Source organism: Acomys russatus, chromosome 14 (assembly GCF_903995435.1).
Source record: "Acomys russatus chromosome 14, mAcoRus1.1, whole genome shotgun sequence".
Classification (NCBI taxonomy): Eukaryota; Metazoa; Chordata; class Mammalia; order Rodentia; family Muridae; genus Acomys; species Acomys russatus.
This window is the reverse complement of record NC_067150.1, coordinates 24,813,466-24,838,675: the sequence shown is the minus strand read 5'-3', so window position 1 is coordinate 24,838,675 and position 25,210 is coordinate 24,813,466. Positions and strand designations below refer to the sequence as shown.

Here is a 25,210-nt window from a genome sequence, read left to right as displayed (position 1 = left end):
GTTCCATAAGGGAGTAGTGGAGAGATGGTCGGTATCAAAAGGCAGGGCTAAAGGACTGTGCTCATGGAGAAAAAGACAGCAGTGATTTGGAGGAAGAAAGAGCCAGAAATTCGCGGTGCTCCTTTTCGGGGGTTCTGGCGGGAGAGGAGGAGCTTCCTGGGGGGCATGGCGGAAGGCGGGACTAGCCGCAACAGGTGTGCGGGCACCGGTGCTGGCTGGCTGGCGGGGCGGGGCGACCCGGGAGGCCACACCCTGAAACTACCTGCGTGAGGAGGAAGGATGAGAACTAGAGCCTCTGTTGCCGGCCGGGCGCTCTGGGCCTGCCCCGGAACTTGGCCCGAGCCTCCGTTCGCGCCCCGCGCCCCTTGTGTACCCAACGCCCCGCGGGCCATGGTAGTCGGCTGCCCGCAGGGACCACGCGTCTGAGACCAGCGGTCGGGTCGCCAAGACCATGGGGAGCAATCGGGGCCGCAAGGCCGGAGGGGGCTCCAACTTCAGCGCGGGACTCAAGTACAGCTCCAGGCTAGAGGTGGGCGAGGGCCGGGGACCCGGGGCCGGGCGTCCACAGTCGGGATCCGCGCGCACCGTCACCTGCGCGGGGGCTCTTGGTTTCGCCTGGGCGCCGCTCTACGGCCCGTGGGTGGCCTGGGCTCCGGCGCACAGGTGGAATTTCCTGTTCGGTGGGTGCCTGGCCGCTGGTGGCAGGGCGGGGCTGGTCGGACCTCGGTCCCAGATCTGCCTCGCGCGGGCCATCTAGGAGGCGGGAAGCCCCAGGGCCCGGAGGCATGGGGCGCTACTCCTGCCTCCTGCCCTCTCGCTTCTCTCGCTGGCTTGAATAGGACCTCCATGGGGGGGCCCCATTGCTCTGGGTTTTCTGTGCTCCGATGGGTGGGTGACCTGAGCTATGGCAAGGACATATCCGTGGAGATTTGTCTGTCCTTGGCCTCTACAGCAACTCGTTTTAGTCTTCCTGGTCAAAAGGCGCTTTGGATCTTTCGTAGGGGCAATCTTAAGCAGAGCTTTGTCCACACAGAGAGGTGGAGCTGAGGAAGGGCATGTTGGCCCCTGAGTAGGTGGCTGTCTGGGCAGTAGTGAGGGAGCCTGAGTCCTGAGCCTTCTGGAAGTTACAGAAACAGGAGGCAGAAGCATGTAAAATCTCTTAAGAGACCTCAAAAGCATTACACTTAGTGTACGGAGTGGCGGAGGGCGTTAGTCGCCTTACTGAAGGGCACACACGGGGGTGGGGGCCGGGGGGAGATGCGGCAAGGGGTCGGGGCAGTGCTCTGGTGGGACTAGCAGCCAAAGGCTGGTGAGCAAGACTTGTTGCTCGGGCAGAGGCAGTTTCCTGGAGCTTCCCCTCCGCCACCTTTTCATGCACTCTTTCTGCGGTGACTTGGAGTAGGGCAGATGTGGGGGTCCGCGAGCCCTTTGCCTCCACTTTTCACCCTGTGTAGCCGGAGAGATGTGTTCCGGCATTTGCCACTGCTGCCGTCTTCTCTTCTTTTCCATAAATGGGGTGTTTGTGGTCTTTAGTAATTGTCTGCTTGGGGCTCTTGCCTCCTCGTCAGGTAGCCTTGCTGTTGGGTGTTTGGTCTTCAGGACGATGTTTCTTTCTCCCCTTTCATGTTTGCCCTTCCTGACTTCCCTTTCGAAGACTGTCGCTGATACTGAAAGTGGGTCCTCTGGTGACTGAACTCGGTCTCCTCTCTACGTTACCTCTGGGGAGGAGCACAAAGTTCCTCCCCCCATGGGAACCAGGGTGGAGCTCACCTCTCTGGTCCCGGGGCTCCTGCTTGATTACTATTCCCCAGTAACTCCACCTTGCTTTCCCCCTAGGTTTTCATCATCTATTCTCCACCCCTTGCCTGACTCCTAAGTAACTTCTGCCGGTTTTCTCATGTGTGGCTCACTCCGTATTTTTTTTCCAGTTCGGTTGAACGAACCCTATACCAGTGCTGGGCCAGGCAGTCAGTGCTCAAAGGGACTCTCAGGGACCAATATTGATGTGACCGACTCCTTTAAGGAAGTTAATCTTTTGGGACATGTGGACACCCACAAAGTCTGACAAGAGGCAGTGTGTCCTCAAGCGAGTGAACCACAGCTCACTTTCATATCTCCAGGAAGTCTTCAAATCTACCTCCCACCCCAGGCTTGATTGCTCCTCCCTGGCATCACTCAGGAGTGCCTATTCATAATGGGGTCTGCAGATCTGCCTTGGCATATCTCTGACCATTCTGTATGGCTGCTGCCTCTTGGGTAGCTTCTGCCACAGTGGCTCTGGTCATGCTGTGTCTCAGGGGCACCACTACTGCAGCTTTTGGGTTGTTACTTGTCTGTCTTTTCCCCCCAAGGCTGATTGTGCTGGTCCCTCATGACTCCCATGGAGGGTAGGAGTTACTTCGCTGTGTTGTTTTTCCTGTCATGTGTATCCTGGAACTGTGTGTGCCCTGCCCAGGTCTGTGCAGGCGAGCAGATACCAGCTTCAGTTTTGGCCACTATGAGAACTGAGAAGCCTGTCTGAATGGCTAAGTCCTGGTCAGTGTTTGATGCTGGCTATGAAGTTGCATATCTGCGTACGAACTATGTGTATATGGCCAGTAATGATTTCCTTAGAGTGTCCCCTAACTAGAGAGACAGGTTGGGAACTTAGAGACTGTGGGTGAAAATCAGGTGTTTGGGAGCTAGGCCCTACAACTCTTGGGTATTTAAAGTCACCTGTTAATCGGTTAAACATTTACCCCTGTATTCGATCACTCATTTGCATAACAGGTATTCACTAAGTACCCAATGACCAAACCCTTGCCAGGTACTGAGAAGCATCTAAGTCGCTGTGGGTAGTATGGACAAGCACAGAGTGGGCATGTAGAAGGACTGTGTCTATCTCAGGGCAGACACCTTGTGATGACTCAAGGTGAGGGGCAAACATGGAACCAAGGGCCATCGCTGTCTAGCCAGGTGACCTGAGATGTTATCCAATCCCAGCAAACCTCAGTTGTCCTAGCTATGAAACGGGAGGCCATGTACGACCCAGGTGTATCTCTAAGAGTCAAAGGAGTGCTTTGTATAGGATACCTTTGTAAATCCGCGGTGGTTTTCAGATCAGAGTTTCTGAGGTTAAAGGCCCTGAGACCAATGGGAGGATGCTATATTTGGGGGCAAATCAGGAGAATCTCTGCTTTAAGTGGGTTCCTGACTTTGCAGTAGTGCAGGGTGGCCTGGCTGAAAACAGGGCAATGCTCCTCGGAGGGTGTGCTGGGGAGCCACACCCGCAGCCATTTGCAGTGTAGCCCATCTCCCTGAGCTCTGTCACTTTTCACTCCCCCACTCTCCAGCTTCTATGAAATAAATCCTGTTTTTTGACCCCCCCCAAAAAAAAAACAAAAACAAAAACCAGCCAAACAAAAAAAGAGTGGCCTGCTCAGTTTCCCTTAGATCTCACTCCTCTCCCTCCCGCTAGGCAAACTGTACCTGTAGCGGCCTTTCTTTGTTCTCCAAGTACTGGGTGCTGGGTGAGGGAGGCAATGGAAGAGGCAGCGGGCACTGGGAGTCTGGGAGTGTTTTTGGGGGGTGAGGAACAAGAGGTGCTGGCAGAGGAAAGGAAGACTGTTTTCCAGTGGGTACTTAGAGGACCCGCCCTTCACCCCTGCCCCAGGTCCTGCCATCCTCATCTAGGAGTCTGGCAAGCTGAGGCAGGGAGAAGACCTCTGTATTGAGAGTCTCCTATGCTCGGTGGCTTTGCTTAGGAACATCCGTGGCCGCAGAAGGAGAAGCAAGCTTGCTTCCTCCCTCGGCCTGGCCTCTGTGGACAGTGGCTTACGAGTGCTGCGGTCCCGCAGTTCCATGGTGTCTGTCTGTCTGTCTGTTCTCTAGTGTGTGGTTCCACCCACCAAGTGTTCTTGAAACGGGAGGGGGCACGGGACAGAGTGAGGGGGCTTAAAGATGTTATCAAGCTCCGTGTGGTGGCCACAAGGCTGGATCATGGGCAGCACTAGCTATTGCTGGGAGTACTTGGAGCCTACACTATCCTCTCAGAGGTCACGGTGTCCCTCTGTATTCATGTCCCTGAGGCAAGGGTTTATCCTCTCAGAGGTCACAGTGCCCCTCTGTATTCGTGTCCCTTAGGCAAGGGTTAGCCATGATTGGATTCGTGGTAGGGAGACACTTTGAGAACCTTGTCGTTAGGTGGTCTGCTCGATGTGTAAGCATGGATTGTACAAGGTGACGTGGTGTAGCCTGCCACATACTGGGGCTGTGTGCTACATACTTTTGTATGTGGTGGTAAAAACCATCTTGTGGAGTGTAGTTATTCAGATACAATCCAAACACATCCTTCACCTCTGAATTACTTACAGTATATAATACAATGTAAATAGCTGTTGTATAAGAGATAAAAAAATGCCTGCACCTGTTCCCTGCAGAGCCAGTCTTTATTTATTTATTTATTTATTTATTTTGGTTTTTTTGAGACAGAATTTCTCTGTGTAGCCTTTATTTATTTGTTTATTTACTTTGGTTTTTCGAGACAGGATCTCTCTGTGTAGCCTTGGCTGTTCTGGACTCGCTTTGTATACCAAACTGGCCTCGAATTCATAAGGATCTGCCTGCCTCTGCCTCCCGAGTGCTAGGATTAAAGACGTGTGCCACCGTGCCTGGCTCAGAGCCAATTTCTAATTTAATTATTTATTAATTATGTCTATTTGTTAGTAGTTGTTTGCAATGCTAAAGATTAGACCCAGGGCTTTGTGCATGTGTTGCTAAATCCTGCCTCAGAGCAATACTCAGCTTCTTGTCAGCAATTATTCTCCCCACTTCCCCCTGTGTAGCTTTGGCTGTCCTGGAACTTGCTCTGTAGACCAGGCTGGCCTCAAACTCACAGCGATCTGCCTGCCTCTGCCTCCCGAGTGCTGGGATTAAAGGTGTGAGCCCCCATTGCCCCGGCCCGTTGACAGCTTTTCCAGAAGCAGGCTCATACTAAAAATTCCTGAGACGCTCAGCTCATCTTCCTCTTTTGCTCTTTCTGCCCGAGGTTAAGGACACATCAGGGCTTCTCTGGAAGTAGTCTTGTAGCTGTTGTCTAACTGGCCAGAATCTCGGAGCTCTTTGTTGTCTGTGACGCCCAGGTATAATAGTTATCATGACTGCGATGGAGGAAAGGCCGCGGATTCCTTTCTTCCCTTGCTGAACTCTGTGCGCTGCTGCAGCCGGCTGTCTCGCTCCCCACAGTGTTGACGCGGGAGAAACTAAAAGCATAGTTTACTATGGATGAAAACTTTGAGGCTCACAAGCCTTGTGTAAACTGCCCAAAGGCAGTGGGAGGGAGAGCGCGATGTCAGACCTTGATCTGTGCTACTTCAAGGCCCAGGAGCTTAACCACAATGCTATTATAAAATCGTGTTCCAAAGACAGGAGTGATTGACGCAGATCCCCACCAAATCCGAGGACACATCATTAGGGTGCCGTGAGCACATAAAAAGAGAAGTGGTGATCACTAGGCGCCAGCACCGGTGCACCCAAGTCCTCTCACTCTGAACCTGTCTGCTTTCTGGGCTGACTTAACACGGAGAACCAGGAGCATAGCAGCAGTGACTTCAACATGGCACCCTCATTTATTATGTGCATAACTAAAAACCCCCGCAAGCTGCAGTTTTCAACTGGAAAACAATTCACCCATCCCACGCTGACAAATCTGATCAGTTCATTTCCTTTGCCTCGTTCTTCTCCTCACTTGGTGCGTGGAGTTTTATCTAGTGTGTTGTGGTGCCCAAAGCCATAGCAGCGATCTGTCTTTTGGGCACAGGGGACTGGGAGTCTTAAGGTCTGGTGGTTTCTGAATATCTGAGCACCTATGCTAAAGAGGGTCCCTGTGTGTGGTGGCCTCTGGGCTGCCTCTCATTTCCTTCTGGGCACTGTGCCTTCTCCTCGTTAGCAACAAAGCAGATGGGACATTCAGACTTGGGACATTGGCCTCTTGGCTTCTGTGGGTGACACTAAGCTGGGAGGGAAAGGCTGATGCCGCTGATGGTTGAAGGGTGACTCAGAAGGAACTGGCTGGCCCTCTGGATGGATTGCCGAAACAGAATGTGTCCTCCTGAGTCTGGAGGAAAAGCTGCCCACATGACACCATTCTCCCAGGTGGAAACAGAAACCGCCTCCCTCCATGGCTCAGAGTGAGGAGCCAACTCCACCCTGTCCCCCCCAGAGTTTTCAGGTGACAGGGATCTTACCCCAGGCCAGGCTTGTCATTTGTCATGTGGCTGTCCCAACTCTAAAGTAAGAGTTTTTTTCCACCCTTCCCACACCATATTTATCTGGATGTATTAAAGGCTATTTCTGAGGGTCATGAGATGGCCCAGCAGGCGAAAGCACTTCCCAAACAAGCATGGTTTTTATCCCCAAAACTCAACAAAAGCCACACGTAGTGGCTCGTATCTGTAATCCCAGGGCTTCTCCTGTGAGATGGGAGGCAGAGATTTTAAAAATTGCCTAGAAGCTAGAAGGCCAGCAAATCCTCAGCATATCACAAAACAAGCAAGGTCCTGCCAGAATACAGTAGAAAGAAGGAATCGACTCCCAAAGTTGCACTCTTTTTTTTTTTTTTTTCTTGGTTTTCGAGTCAGGGTCTCTCTGTGTAACCTTGGCTGTCCTGGACTCGCTTTGTAGACCAGGCTGGCCTCGAACTCACCTCGATGCACCTGCCTCTGCTTCCCAAGTGCTGAGATTAAAGGTGTGCGCCACCACGCCCGGCCCAAAGTTGTACTCTTACCCCCACACCTGCACCATGGCACAGATACACCGCAACACGCACCATACACCCTTACACAAATAAATAAAAAATATATTAAGATGCTAAGAAAGTGTAGTATATTCTCAAAGAAAATATGGTTAACCCAGATAGTCAGTATTTTTATTTTACTTTTAATTAGATTTATTCCATTTATTGTATGTGTGGGTGTTTTGTCAGTATGTATGTATGTATGTATGTATGTATGTATGTATGTATGTATGTATACTGTGTGCAGACTAGATGCCTGCAGAGAGCAGAAGGTGGCACTGGACCCCTGGAACAGGAATTACAGGTGGTTGTGAGCAACTGTGGGTGCTGGGAGTTGAATCCAGGTCCTCTGCAAGAGCAATAGGTGCTCTTGACCGCTGAACCAGTCTTTTTATTATTTTTTATTTTTATTTTTATTTTTTTTTGAGACAGGGTTTCTTTGTGTAGCCTTGGCTGTGCTGAACTCGCTTTGTAGACCAGGCTGGCCTCGAACTCACAGCGATCTGCCTGCCTCTGCCTCCCAAATGCCAGCCAGTCAATTTTTAAATGAAGTACTGTAGCAATTTGTTGTTGTTTATGTTTATGCAATCTCTCTCTCTCTCTCTCTCTCTCTCTCTCTCTCTCTCTCTCTCTCTCTCCCTCTCTCTCTCTCACACACACACACACACACACATTTTTTTTTTCAAGATAGTCTCACTATGCAGATCTGGTTTCCTGGACCTTACTATGTAGCCCAGGCTGGCCTCGAACTCACAGAGACCCGCCTGCCTCTGTCTCCCAAGTGCTGGATATTCGAGTTCTCTTAAGGTTTGTTTGTGTTTACAAAAGTTAGGGGAGGGCTTGGAAGTCAGGCAGTGTAGAAAGAAGCAGATTAGAAAGTGAATTGGACAGGGGCTGGAGAGATGGGTCAGTGGTTAAGATCACTGTCTGCTCTTCCAGAGGTCCTGAGTTCAATTCCCAGCAAACACATCCTGGCTTAATAGCCATCTATACTGGGATCTAATGTACATGCAGATAGAGCACTCATATATACAAAATAAATAAACAAATCTTTAAAGAAATAAAGTGATTTTTTTTCCTGGAATTTGTTCTCCAAGGTAATGATCTAAACCTTAAAAGTATTCTCATTTATGTGTATGTGTGTGCATCACTGTGAGTATAAACACACATGTACAGGTGTCCTCGGAGGCCGATGAGGACACCAGATCCCCTAGAGCTGGAGTTACAGGGGCTTGTGAGCTCCCTGGTGTGGGTGCTGGAACTGAACTCGAGTCCTCTGTGAGAGTGCAAACACTCTTCCCCACTGCACCGTCATTGCTCCACCCTTGTTCCAGTAAGAGGTGCTACAGCTGTTCAGCTGTTGGTGTTCTCTAAAGGTCTGATTTTTTTTTTTTTGCTTTAAAGAAATATTTTTAAAATTTCTGTGGAGGCCCTATGGCATGCATATGGAAGTCATCTACAGGAGTCCGCTGAGGACTGAACTCGGGCAGTCAGGCTTGGCAAGCGTCTTTCTCCACTGAACAGCGTCACTGGTCTTTATTAGCTCTTGTGGTCCATGCTGGAACTGCAGAGTTGAACCATAGCTCCTTTTCTGCCCTCCCCCATCATGCTGAGAGTCTAGGAAGGGGGTCTGTGCCAGAGAGTTCTGAGGACACATCTGACGGGTAGTAAAGGGCAGGAATTAGCCCTAATCCTCTGCATCTGCTCTGCAGATCGAACCAAACACTGATTGAAATTACTTGCAGAAGAAGTACACCTCTATAGGCCTTTCTTGCTTTTATTCTCTGAAACATGTAACACACACCAACATTGTAACATGTAGAAATTTACCTGTAGAGATGGTTTGAGGGTAGAAGGACATGTAAACGTTCTATGCAACCTGGGTGAGGTGACACACACCTGTAATCCCAGCACTCAGGCAGGCAGAGGCAGGCGGATCTCTGTGAGTTCAAGGCCAGCCTGGTCTACAAAGCGAGTCCATGACAGCCAAAGCTACACAGAGAAACCTGGTCTCGAAAGCCCCCTTCCCCAGAAAACAAGTTTTATGCAAACAGTACTTCCTTTTATGCAAGTGACTTGACCTCAGCACCTGATAAGTTTATCATCCTCGAACCCTGCAGTCAGTCTTCTGAGAATAGGGGTGCATGGCTGACTATTCCAGACGAATATGACTTCCATTTCAGCCTGTCTTCTTTTCCCCTTGTTAACGACCTAGCCTTTGGAAGGACACTTTGGCTTATCACACGATCTTTCCCTTAGTAGCTGTATTATTCTATCCCTTTCCTTGGATGAGCTACCTGTTGTTGGGTGATTAACGGAAATGGAGCGGTCAGGCTGGGGGCTGGCCACCAGCCGCCTCATGGATCCCACTGGCTCAGATCTCCTGCGTGCCACAATGTTGAATTTAGATCACATCCTCGGGAATATGACTAATGAGGCTAAGCCCGGTGGCCAGCGGTTTGGAAAACATTCTGTTAGACCGATCGGAGGAAGCAGGCATGGTTAGCTAGAGAAAGAGCTAGAACACACACGAGCAGGAAGTGCCGTGGCTGCTGGCCACTGCCCTGAGCCAGAGAAACCAGACTGGTTGGGTGCTGATAGTGAAGGGGGTCTTCTTGAAGCCGAACACCGTGGAGAGAGGAAGGAAATTGGTGTCCAGAGAGAGTGTGATTTCCTGGAGAAGGAACTACCTCTGGGCCTCGGAGCAGGGATGGAGCTTCAGAGGCCCTCCCCGCACACTACCGACTCCTCCCGAGAGTCTGTCTTATAATTATGGACTCAGCGGAGAGGCTTTCTCTGTTTGCAAGTTCAGTCCTTTTACTCTAACCAAGCCTTAGATCCCAAGCTTAATTAGGGGCCTGGGAGCCACGGAGCATATGTTTCTGAATCTTACCAATTTGTGGAGGCTTGAGGGTTTTGTCTGCAGATCCCCGTGGCCTCTCAAGACACAAATTGTGGTATCTGTATACCCCGCATTATTCCTCAATAATAGAAAAGAATGGCACTGATCTCTTGATAGAAACAATATCTTGAGTGGTTCCCGAGGGAATTATGGGTAGTGAAAGAAGAGAGAGAGAGAACGCACGCGTGCGCGTGAAAGAGGGTGCGCTATGTTCCCCAAACTCTACATATTGTATGTATTTAGATGGCCATTTAAAAATGATCCTGCATTGAAATTTAAACAGATAAGTGGATGAGGGACTGAGGAGGTGGGGGACGGGGAGGGCAAGAAGAAGGTAGGTGTGGTTTAAAAAGACAACGGGCTGGGTATAGTGGCATACTCCTTTAAAACCAGCACTTTGTGAGTATGAGGCCAGCTTGGTCTATGCAGTGAGTGCTAGGATAGTCAGGACTATGTAGAAAGAGTCTACCCCCAACCCCGCCAAAAAAAGACAAAGGCAGGGACCTTCTTGTTGGAAGCAGTGCACAGCCTTGTCCACAGTGAACACAAGGACCTAAGCCAGTGATAGCACATGGAAAGACACACATGTACAAGAATGACAGGAACCCTGGGTAAGTTCTGTGGGTTATGTCAATGCCACACTAGTAAATCTTTGAAGTGCTGCCATAGGGGGAACGTGGGCAAAGCCTACAAAGCATTCCGTTGTTTCTTACAATTTTGCGGAAATCTCAATTATCTCAACAAAAATTGCAATAGTACAAAACACACTAGTCTGTGTAACTGGAATGTAGATTCGGTGAAAAGTCAAGAAAATGATTGAAAGGGAGTTAGGAGCTGCTTGCTGCACCTCTCATTTCTGTTGTCTGGTTTGTTTTTAGGGGCTGGGGCCAGGTGGGCTAGATCAGTGAGGTTGTGCTGCTGCGCTTCGCCACCCTGGGCAGGAAGAGCAGTGAGGTAATGACTAGGCCTGGTTTCGATCTCTAGCCACACCAGGCGTGATGGCGCATGCAGAGGTGGTGGCTGAGGCAAGTGGATCGATGTGAGTTCGAGGCCAGCCTGGTCTACAAAGCAAGTCCAGGACAGCCAAGGCTACACAGAGAAACCTTATCTCGAAAAAAAAAACAAAAAACAAAAAACAAAAAACAGACAAACAAACCAACCAAAATCAATCTGTAGCCACTGTTTCATCCCATCCTCCCATCACCCACATCAAAGAGTCACGTGATAGATCTCAGTGTGACTGAGGATGGAGGAGATGAGGGAGGATGGAGGAGATGAGAGAGGGTGCTGGAAGAGGTCTCTCTGGTTCTGTGGCTCAAGCAAGTGCGTTGGGCTGGCCTTGATGGAGTGCCCCATGCCACACCTGGGCTTGCTCCGTCCTGGGTCTGTCAGGTCTGCTCTGGGTGGATGCGTGGTGGGTGGGGAAACTAAAATCAAAGGGACACAGAAGGGAGGCCTCTGTCATTAGCAGGAATTAGCTAATTACCTTTTCTAAAGGGGTTATTAACCCAGTTTTAAGAGCGGGAGACTGAGGCCCAATGAAAAGTATTTGCCCCAAAGGCTTAGGGGGCTCAGCCCAGAATCTGGATCTGGGTCACACCCACTCCACCCCACAAAAAAAGGAAAGAGATTTATGTCAGGCAGTCCTCCCCACAGTGTGTCCCTTCTCTTCTGGGAAGGAAGGTGTCCTGCGGCTGGGAAGTGTGGTTTCTGTCCCCAGGCTCTGCTGGCCGAAACTATGGGCTTCAGCTCTCTGGGGAGGCATCATAGAAACATAGGAGGAGCCTGCTGGTCCCTGGCAGAGAGGCTTGTTTCTCTGTGTTGTGGACAGAGCCAGGTAGGTCCCTGGGACTTTCCCCTATGGTCAAATCAGGTATGGAGACTCTCGGTTTACAGTCTCAGTGAGAGCCACTGGCCTTCTGTTGGTGTTCTGTTCTGATGGGCTGTCGTTTGTACATGGACAGAAATTCTGTGTCCACTCATTTTCCAGCATTCATGTCTCTTGGGACAGTTGACGCCAATGAGAGGGTAAGAGAGTAAAGAGGAGGGGGCTGGGTGGAGAAATGGTGAAAGGGTTGGGGGAGGTCCTCAGCATGTGGCTAGGCCTGAGGCTGCCTGAGTGAATGGGGAGCCTGTGTTTTGACAGCCCCAGGGACTCTAGGGGTGATGCCTTAACTATTATGGGAGGGTCCCCAGGGCAGGAAGTAAGGCCAGCCTACACTGCAGGTAACCACCATCCTTGGTGGCTTAAAATAGACTGGCTGGGGCTGGTAAACCAGGCCGCTTCTTCCCTCGCTTCTTCCCTCGTGATGACATGTGGGGGAGCCTGACTGTCCGGAAACTGGGAAGGGTAGGTGGAGTTTCTCAAGTGTCAGCTGCCTAAGAGTGACCCAGGCTCTTGTTTAAAACCTTTCCAGATCCCAGGCTCTGGCCCTGGTTGTGTAACACACCATGGTGTGGAGACTGGGAGAGAGGCCCAGGAATCCAGTCGATGAGCGAACAACATGCTTGCTCTAGCTCACTTCCCACTGGACAGGTCTGGGGAAGGAAGGATGGCTGGTGTGGTCAGCAGGAACCAGACACACCTGTGGGCTGAGAGCTGGCTTTTCAGATATCAAATGCTGTTGTTGGGCGGGAGGTTTGGAGTGTGGGCTTTCTCGTCCCTTCTCTTGTGTTCCAGGAGTCGTCTCTGGGTGAGAGTTTGTGCTGGGTTCTTGACTGATATTGGGAGTGTGCAGGTGGCCCGAGGGTCACTGGAGAAAGTCCTTCGCAGCAGGGCCCCTCTGGCAGGAAAGCCTTGGGGTATATTGTGAGCTTAGTTCAGATTCCTGCAAAAACCAGAATGTTCCAGTAGATTTCTTGGTTTCCTAGTACATATAAAAGTTAATGTGCCAGGCGTGGTGGCGCACACCTTTAATCCTAGCACTCAGGAGGCAGAGGCAGGCGGATTACTGTGAGTTCAAGGCCAGCCTGGTCCACAAAGCGAGTCCAGGACAGCCAAGGCTACACAGAGAGACCTTGTCTCAAAAAAAAAAAAAAAAAAAAAAAAAGTTAATGTTTTTCCTGTATTCTGTTAAATGTTAAAACAAACAAACAAAAACAATGCACCAACTTAATTAAGAACACTCTTGCTTTAAAAAATAAAAAAATGTCAAGGGCCAATTGAGCTTCTGTAAAAATGGTGCCCAGAGATTGAAGGTGGCCTTACATTCATCTTGTAACACCATATCTTAGTGAAGTGCAGTAAAGTGAAATACGCCAGTAATGAGCCACTTGACCTCTGGCTTTCCGCCCACTCCACCTCAGTTGTCCATCAGAGCTGGACACGCCCATTCAGCTCCTCCCATCTAGACTACACACACACACACACACACACACACACACACACACACACACACACACACACACACACACACACGGGTTCCACTTCAGGACTCATCCTCTGCTCTGTTGACCGAGCCTCTGGCTCCGTGGCTTTTATGGGGACCTTGACCAGGATGTCCAGAGCTGCCTGGCAAGGTGGGCCATTCCTGAGCAGGCGAATGTTCTTCAGAATACTGTAAACTGTCTTCTTGCCTTGGTGGCTGTTGCCGGTGCTCAGTCATCACCGCTGCACTTTCGTTTCTTGCTTGAAGAGTCATCGGGGATGTTTTACAGCTCTCAGCCCAGCGGTGGTGAGACCATGAAATCCGTTCCACCTGTTGAGTGGATAACACTGAGTCACTGATTATTTACGTGAAGACTGTCTGCCACGCATCAGTGACAGTTGGCAGTGGCTCATGCATGCAGCCACCCTTGTCTTAGTCGCAAGTCTGAGCCATATACCTGTGTCCCCAAAAGATGATGTCACTGCTGCCCTTTGACCTTGGTCTCCAGCAGCACAGACAGGTTTGCCCTTATCATGTGACTGCCCTTCACCCTCCCTGAGTCTGAGTAATCTCTTCAGGTTTCCATGATTACCTCTGTCTTCCCAGCAGGTCACACCCAACTTATAAAATATGAGTCTGGAGTGAAGGTTTATTTTTCTCCTCCTATGATTTGGATGGAATCTCTTCTGGATCTTGTATAGTGTGATCGGGAATTGACAGGCAGTGAAAGGATCCACTCAAATCAAGCCAGAATTGAAAATGGTTTAAGTTTACTGTGTATACTGCACTGGCTGGTGGCTTCAGTTTGCCAGCCCTCTTCCACCCCCCCTGCTATGCAAATGAGGGCATTCCTGATTGGTTGATATTTGACTCTGGGGGAAATCTGGGCAACATCTGTAGTGCAGGGCCATGGTTAGCTTGCTTGGCCACTGTTTAGCCTGGTCACTTCCCATTTCTTCTTTCCCTTTGTTAAGGATGCTCTCTGGACCAGGCTTACATTATTTAAGCTCCCCCATAGGGATGTTCCTTTCCAGTCTCTACATAGTGATGTCCTCTCTACAGTTAGTAGTGTTTTTGTTGTCACTAAACACAAAGTCACTTACTACTTGCTCTGAGCTATCGGTGGCACATTCTTTCTTTGGTTTGCTGGTCCCAGAACCAGGGATGCTGTGAACTTCAGATAGATTGTTTCTTGTGATGGGTCTGTGTGTGCTGAGACCCAGGAGAGGGAGCCTTTCATTGAGAGGACCCTGGAGTCGATTTGAGCAGCATTGTTGCTTCAGCATTTAGCTGTCAGCCATGTTTGGTTTTCTACATAAGGGAATAACGCGGTTGCAACGTTCTTGTGTACATCAGCAATTAAATTATGCAAAAAAGGTTTTTATTTGTTGTTTGTTTTGACTGGCTCTGGTCTTGAGAACCAGTGTTCTTAGTAGAAGTAGAAAATGTGATTTCCAGATAAATGGGTCACTTAGTGAAAGTGCCTGAGTTTGTGGGGGCTGAAGAAATGTCTCAGGTTAAGAGCATTGGCTGCTCTTCCAGAGGTCCTGAGATCAATTCCCAGCAACCACATACATGGTGGCTCACAAACATCTATAATGAGATCTGGTGCCCTCTTCTGGTGTGTACATGTACATGCAAGCAGAGCACTGCATACATAATACATAAATAAATCTTAAAAAAAAAAAAAAAAGTGCCTGAGTTTGGGTCCTCAGTGCCTGAAGCTGCGTGGGCAGGAGATGGACTGATTCTGGGAGCGCAGTGAGATAGGTGAGCTCCAGGGTCTGTGATTTATTTTTGTCTTAAAACACCATCACACACACCAAAAAAGGACTGAAAGAAAACTGTTTCCTCTAGGGTTTCTGGTTTCTGTACACTTCGTTTCCTGGGTTTTTGGACAGGGCTCCTTCTCACTGCAGGAAGCTCAGTGGACCTGGGTACTCTGACGTCATCATCCTTGCAAACTGAGCCCCAGGGCTTTCCTCTTTCAGGCCCCCAGGGTCTGTACTGAATTACCTACTTCAAGTCTTGTTTTCCTGGAAATTATCCTCTGCTTTTGTCTCAAGTGCCCCGAGGCCATGTTGTGTTTCTAGCTACTCTGGTCAACTCTAAACTGGAGCCTGTGGGCAGGAAGAGGCCACCATGGTTACCAGGCTTCTGTTTGTGGTAAGCAAGCACCTGGCTTCTCAGCCTTGTGTTTTTTGTTTGTACACCTGCAGATATGTTTGCATCTGAGGGGTAGAAATAGTGACAGGCACAGGCATACTTTCTCTTCTGTTGTCTCTGGCTGTATAGAGACCATGCGTGAAGTTACACCACGCTCTTTGCGACCTTCTTCTGTCCCAGTAGCCCCAGGGCTGGACTCTGAGGCCAAGCACACACACACACACACACACACGCCTGAAATCCTGCCTCCGGATGGAGAGTCGGGCTCTTAGCCAGCGTTCTAGCTTTTACTAAGTGTGCTATCTTTGAGTCCTTGGTCAGGCCACTCCCGCTCACTCAGCCTCGGTTTCCTCCTCAATAAAATAATGGAGTTATGTAAGATGACCTCTCTGCTGCCAGAAAATGGAGCCAGAAAACCGTGGTTATAAAAAGGAGCTGGCAAGTTACTGATTAAACAGTTGTTTCTGGGCTGAGTAGAACCCCAGAACTCTTACTTGCTCCCTCAATTCCCTCGCTGGGGTGGGGGTGGGGAGATCCGCAGAGGGAGGCAGCCATTAGATTATGGATCTGCCTCCGACTGCTATGTAACTTCGCAGAAGCAGTGTTTGGCCTTGTCTTCTCTGTAAATCAGGGTGAGAGTGCCAGTCTTGAAAGGTTCCCAGGATTATTGTGAAGATCCAGGAAGAAAATAGTTGGGAAGTTAGTCTAGGAATTTAAAGTATGTCTAAACATAACGACTGTCCTAAATAATATCTCTCATACACATAGTCTGTTCAGATTGTGTAGCTGAAGCCTTTGTGTTTTTTTTTTTTCTCATGTATGTTCATGTACTTAGGTGCACATGCATGTGTGTGCACATTACTTAAAGGGTCAGAGGTCAACATCGGGCATCTTCCTCAGTTTCCCTCCAACTTAAGGATTTATTTAGTTTTGTTTTATGTGTGAGTGTTTTGTCTGCCTGTATGGATGTGCACTGTGTGCCTGCAGTGCCTATGGAGGCCAGAAGAGGGCATCAGTGCCACCTGAAAGTGGACTTACAGCCTCATTACGGGTGCTGGAACCCAAACTGGTGTCCTCTGGAAGGGCAGCAGGTGCTCCTAACCATTGAGCCATCTCTCCAGTTGCCCCCTGCCTTATATTTTGAGACAGATTCTTTCATTGAACCTGGAGCTCGACAGTTCTTCTAGGCTAGCTGACCAGTGAGACCCAGGCGTCCTCTTGTCTCCGCTCCAATGTACCTGGCTTTTGTATGGATGCTGGGTGTCCAGGCTGGGGTCATCTTGCTTACCCGAAGCAAGCACTTTATCCACTGGCCCTCCTCCCTAGCCCATATTTTCTCATTCTTACACATCACTGGACAACCAAGGCCCATTCTATAGCTAGAGAAAGCTTATTTTCTGACAGAGAAAAGTAAAAAAATAAGCCAAACAAAAATGAGGTGCAGTCTAAGAAAGAACAAGAAGTTAGTAACTTCAGATAATTAACAAAAGCTGCTCAAATGGCTGCTCTTCAAGGAATAAAATATTCTTGGAAATGAAAGTAGAGCTTTTGGAACAGAACATCGCCTTTATAATTAGTCCTGACGTCACATGGGAGCTCTCCAGTTTTGATCTTTTTCAAGGGCTTTGCATTTACATGTAAATTTCACATTCAGCCAATTAGTGTCTATAAAAAACGTGCTAGGATTTTGATCAAGATCATATTGAATCATAGATGTATTTGAAATTAGATACTTTATTAATATTGAGTCTTCTAGGCTATGAACAGGATCCATTGCTCAACTAATTTGTCTCTGAGCTTCCTTCCATTGATGCTTTGCATTTTCTCTTTCTTTTGCTTTGTTTTTGATTTTTTGAGACAGGGTTTCTGTGGGCAACAGAACTCTCTTTGTAGACCAGGCTTTCCTCAAACTCACAGAGATCTGTCTGCCTCTGCCTTCAGGGTGTTGGGATTCAAGGCGTGTACTACTGTGCCTGGTGATGCTCTGCATTTCCAGTGTGCACATCCTGAATGTCTTTTGTCAGACTTGCCCCCAAGGAGTTTGTCTTTGTAAACTGTTGCAACTGGTAACTTTTACTATGACTTTCCAATTGTTCATTGTGGAAATACCGGAACACAGTAGATTGTTGTTCCTTGATCTTAAATTCTGCAACTTTGCTAAATGATTTCAGTAACATTTCTTTGGGCTGGAGAGATGACTCAGAGGTCTAGAGCACTGTCTGCTCTTCCAGAGGTCATAAGTTCAATTCCCAGCAACCATATGGTGGCTCACAATTATCTATAATGTGATCTAATGCCCTTTTCTGGCATGCAAGTGTACATGCAGGCAGAGCGCTGTAGACATAAACAAATAAATAAATCTTAAAAAATTTTTTGAATTACATTGATTGATTTGTGTGTGTGTGTGTGTGTGTGTGTGTGTGTGTGTGTGTGTGTGTGTGTGTGTGTATGGGCATGTATAAGACATGGTTGTATGTGGAGGTCAAAGGACAATTTTGTAGGAGTCAGTTCTCTTCCCCCACCATGCGCTTCTAGGGCTTGAACTCAGGTCATCAGTCTCGGAGGCAAAGAACCTTTACCTGCTGAGCCATCTCGACGGCTCACAAACAGCATGGTAATCAGAAAGCATAGACAGGTAGCTTGGTAGAACCAATTCGTCTGGAAATAAAGCTAAAGCTAATTACATGAACATTTGACAAAGGTGGTACTGAGGAGAAATGACCATTCGTCATTAAAGGGGATAGAATTATTGGAGATCTAGCTATGAAAATGAAAACAAAGACCCACAGAAACCCTTGGTTATATAGGCCCTAACCTAAAACCTAAAACCATTAAACTTCTAGAAGAAAATGTAGGAGTGAATCTTTTGCTTAGGCAAAAATGCTTAGATAAAATACTAAACCACAAAAAGAAGAAAAAGAAGAAGAAAGAGGAGGAGGAGGCAGAGGAGGAGGGGGAGAAGAAGGAGAAGGAGAAGAAGAAGAAGAAGAAGAAGAAGAAGAAGAAGAAGAAGAAGAAGAAGAAGAAGAAGAAGGAGAAGAAAACAAAGAAACAAAACCAAAAAACAAGCCACAATCAGTAAAGAAAAAATCGGACAGGTTGGTCATCATCAAATAAAAAACCCTATGCTCATCAAAGACCTTCCTAAGAGCTGGGTAGTGGCAATGGCACACGTCTTTAATCACAGCACTCAGGAGGTAGAGGCAAGTGTATTTCTGTCAGTTTGAAGCCAGCCTGGTCTACAAAGCTAGTTCCAGGACAGCCAAGGCTACACAGAAAATTCCTGCCCAAAAGAACTTTAGTGCGGGCTGGAGGGATGGCTCAGCAGTTAAGAATACTGGCTGCTCTTCCAGAGGTCCTTAGTTCAATTCCCAGTAACCACATGGTGGATCACACCCATCTATAATGAGATCTGATGCCCTCTTCTGGTATATAAATATGCATGCAGATAGAGCATTGATATACATTAAATAAGTAAATAAATAAATAAGTAAGTAAGTAAAATAAACAGACACCTTCCTAAGAAATTAAAACACAAGCTATAGAGTAGTAAGTGTATAAAAACTTACATCTAGAATATATGTAAACAATCCTCAAATCCAATGACAAGAGCATCGGAAAAAAGTCATTAAAAGAATAGGCAAAAGATTAGAGAAAACACTTAGGCCAAGAAGATAAACAGATGACAGTAGAGTAAACAAAAAGTTCAAAGTTACTCAGCCTTATCACTCATCAGAGAAAAGCCATTTAAAGCCACAGTGATCGACCATATGCACCTGTGAAAAATCAAAAACCCCGCCTACCTAGTTTGTTTTCCATTGCTGTGATAAACACCATGACCCAAAGCAATGTTGGGGAGGAGAACGACAAGTATTCAAACAACAGCCAAAGCTTTCTTTCCACGGAAGTAAACTGCCTACTAGCTTTCACCTTATGACTAGCTTAGCTTGCTTTCTTATACCACCCAAGACTTCTTCTTCTTCTTCTTCTTTTTTTTTACATGGTAAATTGAATAGGCAATTTATTGAACATAGAATTTTAAACTGTATTTAATTGTGAATAAATTTCATTTATTCATTTAGCATCTCTGTAAACACATTTAAAATAGTGTTTACTTACTTTTTCCCCTTTTTTTATTATTAATTTATTCAAATTACATCTCAGTTGTTAGCCCATCCCTTGTATCCTCCCATTCCTCCCTCCCTCCCGCTTCCCTACCTATTCCCCTCCCCTATGTCTGTGACTGAGGGGGACCTCCTCCCCCTGTATATGCTCATAGGGTATCGAGTCTCTTCTTGGTGACCTATATTATCCTTCCTCTGAGTGCCACCAGGCGTCCCCATCCAAGGGACATGGTCAAATATCACCCAAGACTTCTTACTCAGGAATAGAACTGCCCACAGTGGGCTGGGTCCACTCACATCAACCAACAATCCAAAAAGGAAAAAAAAAAAAGCCACATAGACATACCACAGGCTAATTTGATGGAAGCATTTTCTCAGTTGAGGTTCCCTCCTCTCGGGTGGCTCTAGTTTCTGTCCAGTTGACAAAAACTAACCAGCCCATTGACCATGCCAAGGAGCAGAATTGTCATGCATTGTTAATGAGACTATAAAATGACACAACCACTTTGAAACAATTTGGTCGTTCCTCAGTTCAACACGTACCTGTCTCATGGATGCACCATATTCCACAGTTAGATCGTCACCCCACAGCAATAAAAGTGTATCTGACACAAAGACCCTTACAGGGGTGTTTGTACCTACTAAGTAATTCCATTAACATAGTGTGCCGTCCTCCATTTCCTCAGGCATTTCCATATGTGATCCCCAATTGGGAACACTGTTTTGAAAGGCTAAGGAGGTGTGGCCTTGCTGAAGAAAATATGCTACTGGGGGTGGGCTTTGAGGTATCAAAACCCATGTAGCATTCCCAACTTGGCCTCTTTCGTTGTGTGGGTGGAGAGATAAACCCTCTCAGCTTAAAGTTCTAGCAGCCATGCTTCTCACTCTGATGGTGATGGACTCTTATCCCACTAGAACCCAGATAAACCCTTCCTTCTACAAGCTGTCTTGATCAGGTTTTGTTTTTTTAAAGATTTATTTATTTATTAATTTTTACAGTATTCTGTATTCTGCCTCCATGTATGCCTGCATGCCAGATGAGGGCACCAGATCTCATTATAGATGGTTATGAGCCACTACGTAGTCTTTAGGTTTTGAACTCCTGACCTTTGGAAGAGCAGCCTGTGCCCTTAGCCTCTGAGCTACCTCTCCAGCCTTTGATCATGTTGTTTTATCGTAGCACTAGAAAAGTACCAACACATGTTGAGTTCTAGAAAAAGTAAATGAGTCTTTAGTGGCGGTAAGTAGTGGTTGCTTGGAGACAAGGCAGGGAATCAGGGAAGGAGCCTAGAAGGAAGCTCTTATTCATTATTTTGTTGGTTGCACATCTATAGATACGTGTTTGTATTTGGTAGCTTTTCATTGCCGTGACTGAAGTGCCTGACTGAAGCCGGCTCCTCAGGACAAGCTTCCCCTGGCTTTGATGGGCTCCATCTAAGGCTTCGTCCAGCAAAGTTTCCTTAGCCTACCCTGTAGGGGACAAACAGTGAAAACACAAGCCTGCGGGGACACTTCAGATCCAACCATAGCAGTACCCCAAAGTAGAAGCTTTAAACACTCAATGATGTGAATGGAAATTGAAGCATCCTTGACCATTTGAAGAAAAACTTCAATACAAAGAGAAGGTACTTAAGAGAAATATAAAGAGAAAAGCATGTATCTACAAAACAAATATAAGACATAATAAAAGAGGAAGAAATTAAAAAAAAAAACCTTATTAAAGTGCTGGTAGCAAACATGAGCCACCTCAATAAAAGTTAAAGAATGATATGGCTAATACAGAGAAAAGGTAAGTAAGGATCAATATAGTTAGGAAAAAAGTAGAACAGAGAAAATAAAGGAGAGAAATAAATCAAGAAATATTAAGGCTGGGCATGGTGGCTTACATCTTTAATCCCATCACTCAGGAGGCAAAGGCAGGCAGATCACTGTGAGGCCAGCCTGGTCTACAAAATGAGTCCAGGACAGCCAAGGCTATTCAGAGAAACTCTGTCTCAAAAAACAAAAACAAAACAAAACAAACAATAACAAAAAAAGAAATACCACAAGAAAAAATTTCTTAGATTAAACCATGGAAATTTCCAAACTCAGAGGACATATGGTGACTGCAGGATAAGGAGATTCAGAGCCTATTCAGAGTCTGTTTCAAGGTTTTCAGAAAAAGACAAGTCGTTAAATGAGAGATAACAGATTTATGATCTCAGAAGCAAAATTAGAAACATAATGTTTTCAAAGTTCAAAATGGAAATTATTTTAACCCCATAATTCTATACCCATCCCAACTATCAACAAATGTGCGTGTAGAAAAAAGTATATTAAAAAAAATTTTTTTTTTGGAGATCGGATCTCTTTATGAGGCCCAAACCATTCTAGAACTCACTGGGTCGACCACGCTGGCCTTGAGCACACAGAGGCGCACTTGTCTCTGCCTCCTGAGTGCTGTGATTAAAAGTGTGTTGGCATACCCTGATCTACAGAGCTAGTTCCAGTACAACCAAGGCTACACAGAGAAACCGTGTCCCTAAAAAACAAAACAAAGGAAAAAAATGTGTGTGTGTGTGTGTGTGTGTGTGTGTGTGTGTGTGTGATGAGTAAGTGCTCATGATTCTCCAAGGCAGGAGAATCACCGAGTTCAAGCCTATCCTGGGCTAAATAGTCGGTTCTAGGTCAGCCTAGGCTATGGAGTTGAGAACTTTTCTCAGAAAACCAATAAAAACAACAACAACAACAAAAGGAAAAACTAAATAAAAGTAGAATGAGCCACAAGAGATGAAGGCATGGCATTTTAGGAAACAGGTTTTCAAGGAAAGACACAAGAGGTGCCCAGGTGATGAGGAAGGGCAGTTCACAGCAGATATGAGGAGGAGAGAGGCTCACAGGGAGAAAAATAAAAACAAAGAGAGTGTTTGACACACTTCAAATGGGGAAGGGTGAAAAAAAAAATTACAAGGTCTTAGCAATTATATGTTAAAACTTGCATGTTTATTGAAATAAATTATATAGGAGAGGAAACAAAACTGAGTGAAATAGTCTAATGAAAAGAGGTTTATTTATTTACTCATTTATGTTTGGTTGTATTTTGTTTGTTTGTTTTGTTTTCGAGACAAGAGTTTCTCTGTGTAGCCTTGGCTGTCCTGGATTCGCTTTATAGACCAGGCTGTCCTCAAACTCACAGTGATCCATCTGCCTGTGCCTCCCTGAGTGCTGGGATTACAGGTGTGTGCTACCACACCTGGCTGGGGTTTTTGTTTGTTTGCTTGTTTTTGTTTTTAATGATTTGTTTGGTTTGAGAGAGTTGTTTTGTTTTGAGGCAGTGTATTGCTTTGTAGCCCAAGTTGGCATGGTGTTTGCTATGTAGTCCAGGCTTGCTTTAAGCTGGCAGTCTTACTGTCCCTTGCCTGCTGAGTGCTAGGGTTACAAATGTCAACCATTACCCATAGCAGTATATCTTTAAAAGCAAAAAACAAAAACAAACAAAAAACCCAAAACCGAACAACTTTGGTTCTATAACCTTGGGAGGATAGAGAAGAAAAAAGGAAGGGAGGGCTGGGCGTTGTGGTGCACGCCTTTAATTCCAGCACTCGGTCGGCAGAGGCCGGTGGATCTCTGTAAGTTCGAGGCCAGCCTGGTCTACAAAGTGACTCCAGGACAGCAGGGCTATTATGTAGAGAAATCCTGTCTCAAAAAAAAAAAAAAAAAAAAAAAAAAAAAGGAAGGGGGACATTATGATTTACATTATCTTAGTAAATCAGGGGTCAGCAGGAAAGAGCAGTTACTGCTCTTCCAGAGAACCCAAATTTGCCCCCACCAGACAGTTTACAAATACTTGTAACTCTAGCTCCAGGTGATCTGACACCCTGTTATAGCCTCCCTGGGCACTTGCACCCACCTGCACATATCCACACACATACACATAATTTTTAAATGTTAGCTGGGCAGGAGGGGTGCATGCCTTTAATCCCAGCACTGAGGATGCAGAGACAGGGGTATCTCTGAGAATTTGAGGTCAGTCTGTTCTGTATAGTGACTTCTGAGAGAAGTGGAATGAAATCTTTTTTTTAAGTGCCTACCTCTGAGATGTGCGTCTGTGGAATCTATTATGACAGAGACTTTGAGACGCAAGTGTTCCAATGTGGCCTGCGGTGGAGTCTATCATATCAGTGTTAGTACTGTGATAATGTGACATCGAATGCGAAGACTCTTGGCTGCTCAGGGTGCTGTGAATAAGTGATGGATAAGGGTTTAGCCCTAAAGACACTTAAACTGCTCTTCTCTAAGTCCCAAGACCCAGGGAACGTTGTGTTAGAGGAGGTGAAAAGAAGAAAGATATTCAGGAGGATTGCAAAATACCATCTTTAGGCAAGGCACAGCCACTGCAATCATGACGTCACAGCGGCTGTGACTATCTGCAGTGGGTCAGCAGTCAGGCATGGATGGAGGGCTGCTCAGGGGCCCTACCTCTCCTTCCTGAACTCACAGGGAAAGGGGAAGTCATTGTCCTCACTTGTCCTCCCACTGGTGATGCCCAGTTCACCAATGGATAGTTCCCATCCAAGTCTGTCTCTGTCTCTCTCTCTCTCTCTCTCACACACACACATGCAGAGAGAGAGAGAGAGAGAGAGAGAGAGAGAGAGAGAGAGAGAGAGAGAGAGAGAGAGAGACGCACATGCATGCTCACGCATGCCCTAGTTAGACTAAATGGGTCACAAAGTCATAAATCTGGGAAAGAGACACCTGGCAGTCACTTACGCCAAAGACATTTTGCACAAGTCCAGATCTACAGCGCTGGGTGTAGACACTCCTGAAGTCTTGCACTTGTTTGGTTTTGTCCGGAAACAGGTTTCATGTAGGTCAGGCTGGCTTCAAACTGCTTATGTAGCTGGAGCTGGTCTTGAACCCCTGATCTGCTGCCCTCACTTCCAAGGTGCTGGACTTGTAGGAATATGCCAGCGCCCATTGCTCTGGGTTTTGTTGGGCAGTTCATGCCCTCCAGCCACTGGGGTGTGGACAGAAGCACCTCCATTTCTTCCACTGGCATGGTGTCTTGCACCCCTGGGTGCAGCCTTTTCTCTATTGCCCAGTCTTGGTTCCCCCAAGCTCACAAGTGACAGAGAACCAGAGCTGTTGAAGAGCCTTTCTGAGCCCTGTAACCTCTTCCTGTTTAGAACATGAATGGCTTTGAGGAAGGTGTGGAGTTCCTGCCTGTGAACAATGCCAAGATAGTGGAGAAGCCAGGCTCCAGGCGCTGGGTGGTGCTGGCAGTTGTCCTAGTCAGCTTCTTCTTGCTCTCACTCACGGCTGGCTTGCTGGTGTGGCACTTCCATTGTGAGTACTGTGGAGGTTGTGGAAGGTGACTGAGGGTGACAGAGAGGTGGTTTCCCCTCTTCCCTTAGCGGGCAGAGCAAAGGGCGACCAGTGATGGACAGGGAGAGAATGGGGCCAGGGGGGGGGGGTGGGGGAGAGGCATTAGTGGGAAGGGCCCAGTGTGCTGTCTCCCTGAGCCGGTTCAGGCCATGCTGGTGAATGACGGGGGGAGGGGGGGGGCCGGGGTGGGGGGGGGGGGGGCTGTTCAGATCTGGCCCCTCTTGGCATTTGTTCCTCCCAGCTGAGGGCAACAGGGTGGGACTGGTGGGGTTGCGTCATCGTCTATGATCACTTCTTTGCCTTTGGCAGACCGGAACGTGCGGGTCCAAAAGGTCTTCAATGGCCATCTGAGGGTCACAAATGAGAAATTTCTGGATGCTTATGAGAACCCAAACTCCACAGAGTTTATAAGCCTGGCCAACCAGGTGAAGGAAGCGGTGAGTCTAGTCCCTGGGAAAGTCCTTCGGCCCTGCCCGCCTCAGCGCCCCGCCCCCCCCGCCCCTCCCCCCCGCCC

General features: G+C 47.4%; 1 protein-coding gene across 1 annotated transcript in view; it reads left to right on the top strand.

Moving 5' to 3' along the window:
- Positions 1 to 241: 241 nt before the first annotated feature.
- St14 (ST14 transmembrane serine protease matriptase) overlaps positions 242 to 25,210 on the top strand; it is a 41,112-nt gene continuing 16,143 nt past the window's right edge. Inside the window, exons 1-3 of the mRNA XM_051156114.1 lie at positions 242 to 529; positions 24,498 to 24,657; positions 25,006 to 25,133. Of these exons, the coding sequence (XP_051012071.1) occupies positions 452 to 529; positions 24,498 to 24,657; positions 25,006 to 25,133 (366 nt within the window). The 5' untranslated portion in view covers positions 242 to 451. The remainder of the gene's footprint in view (positions 530 to 24,497; positions 24,658 to 25,005; positions 25,134 to 25,210) is intronic.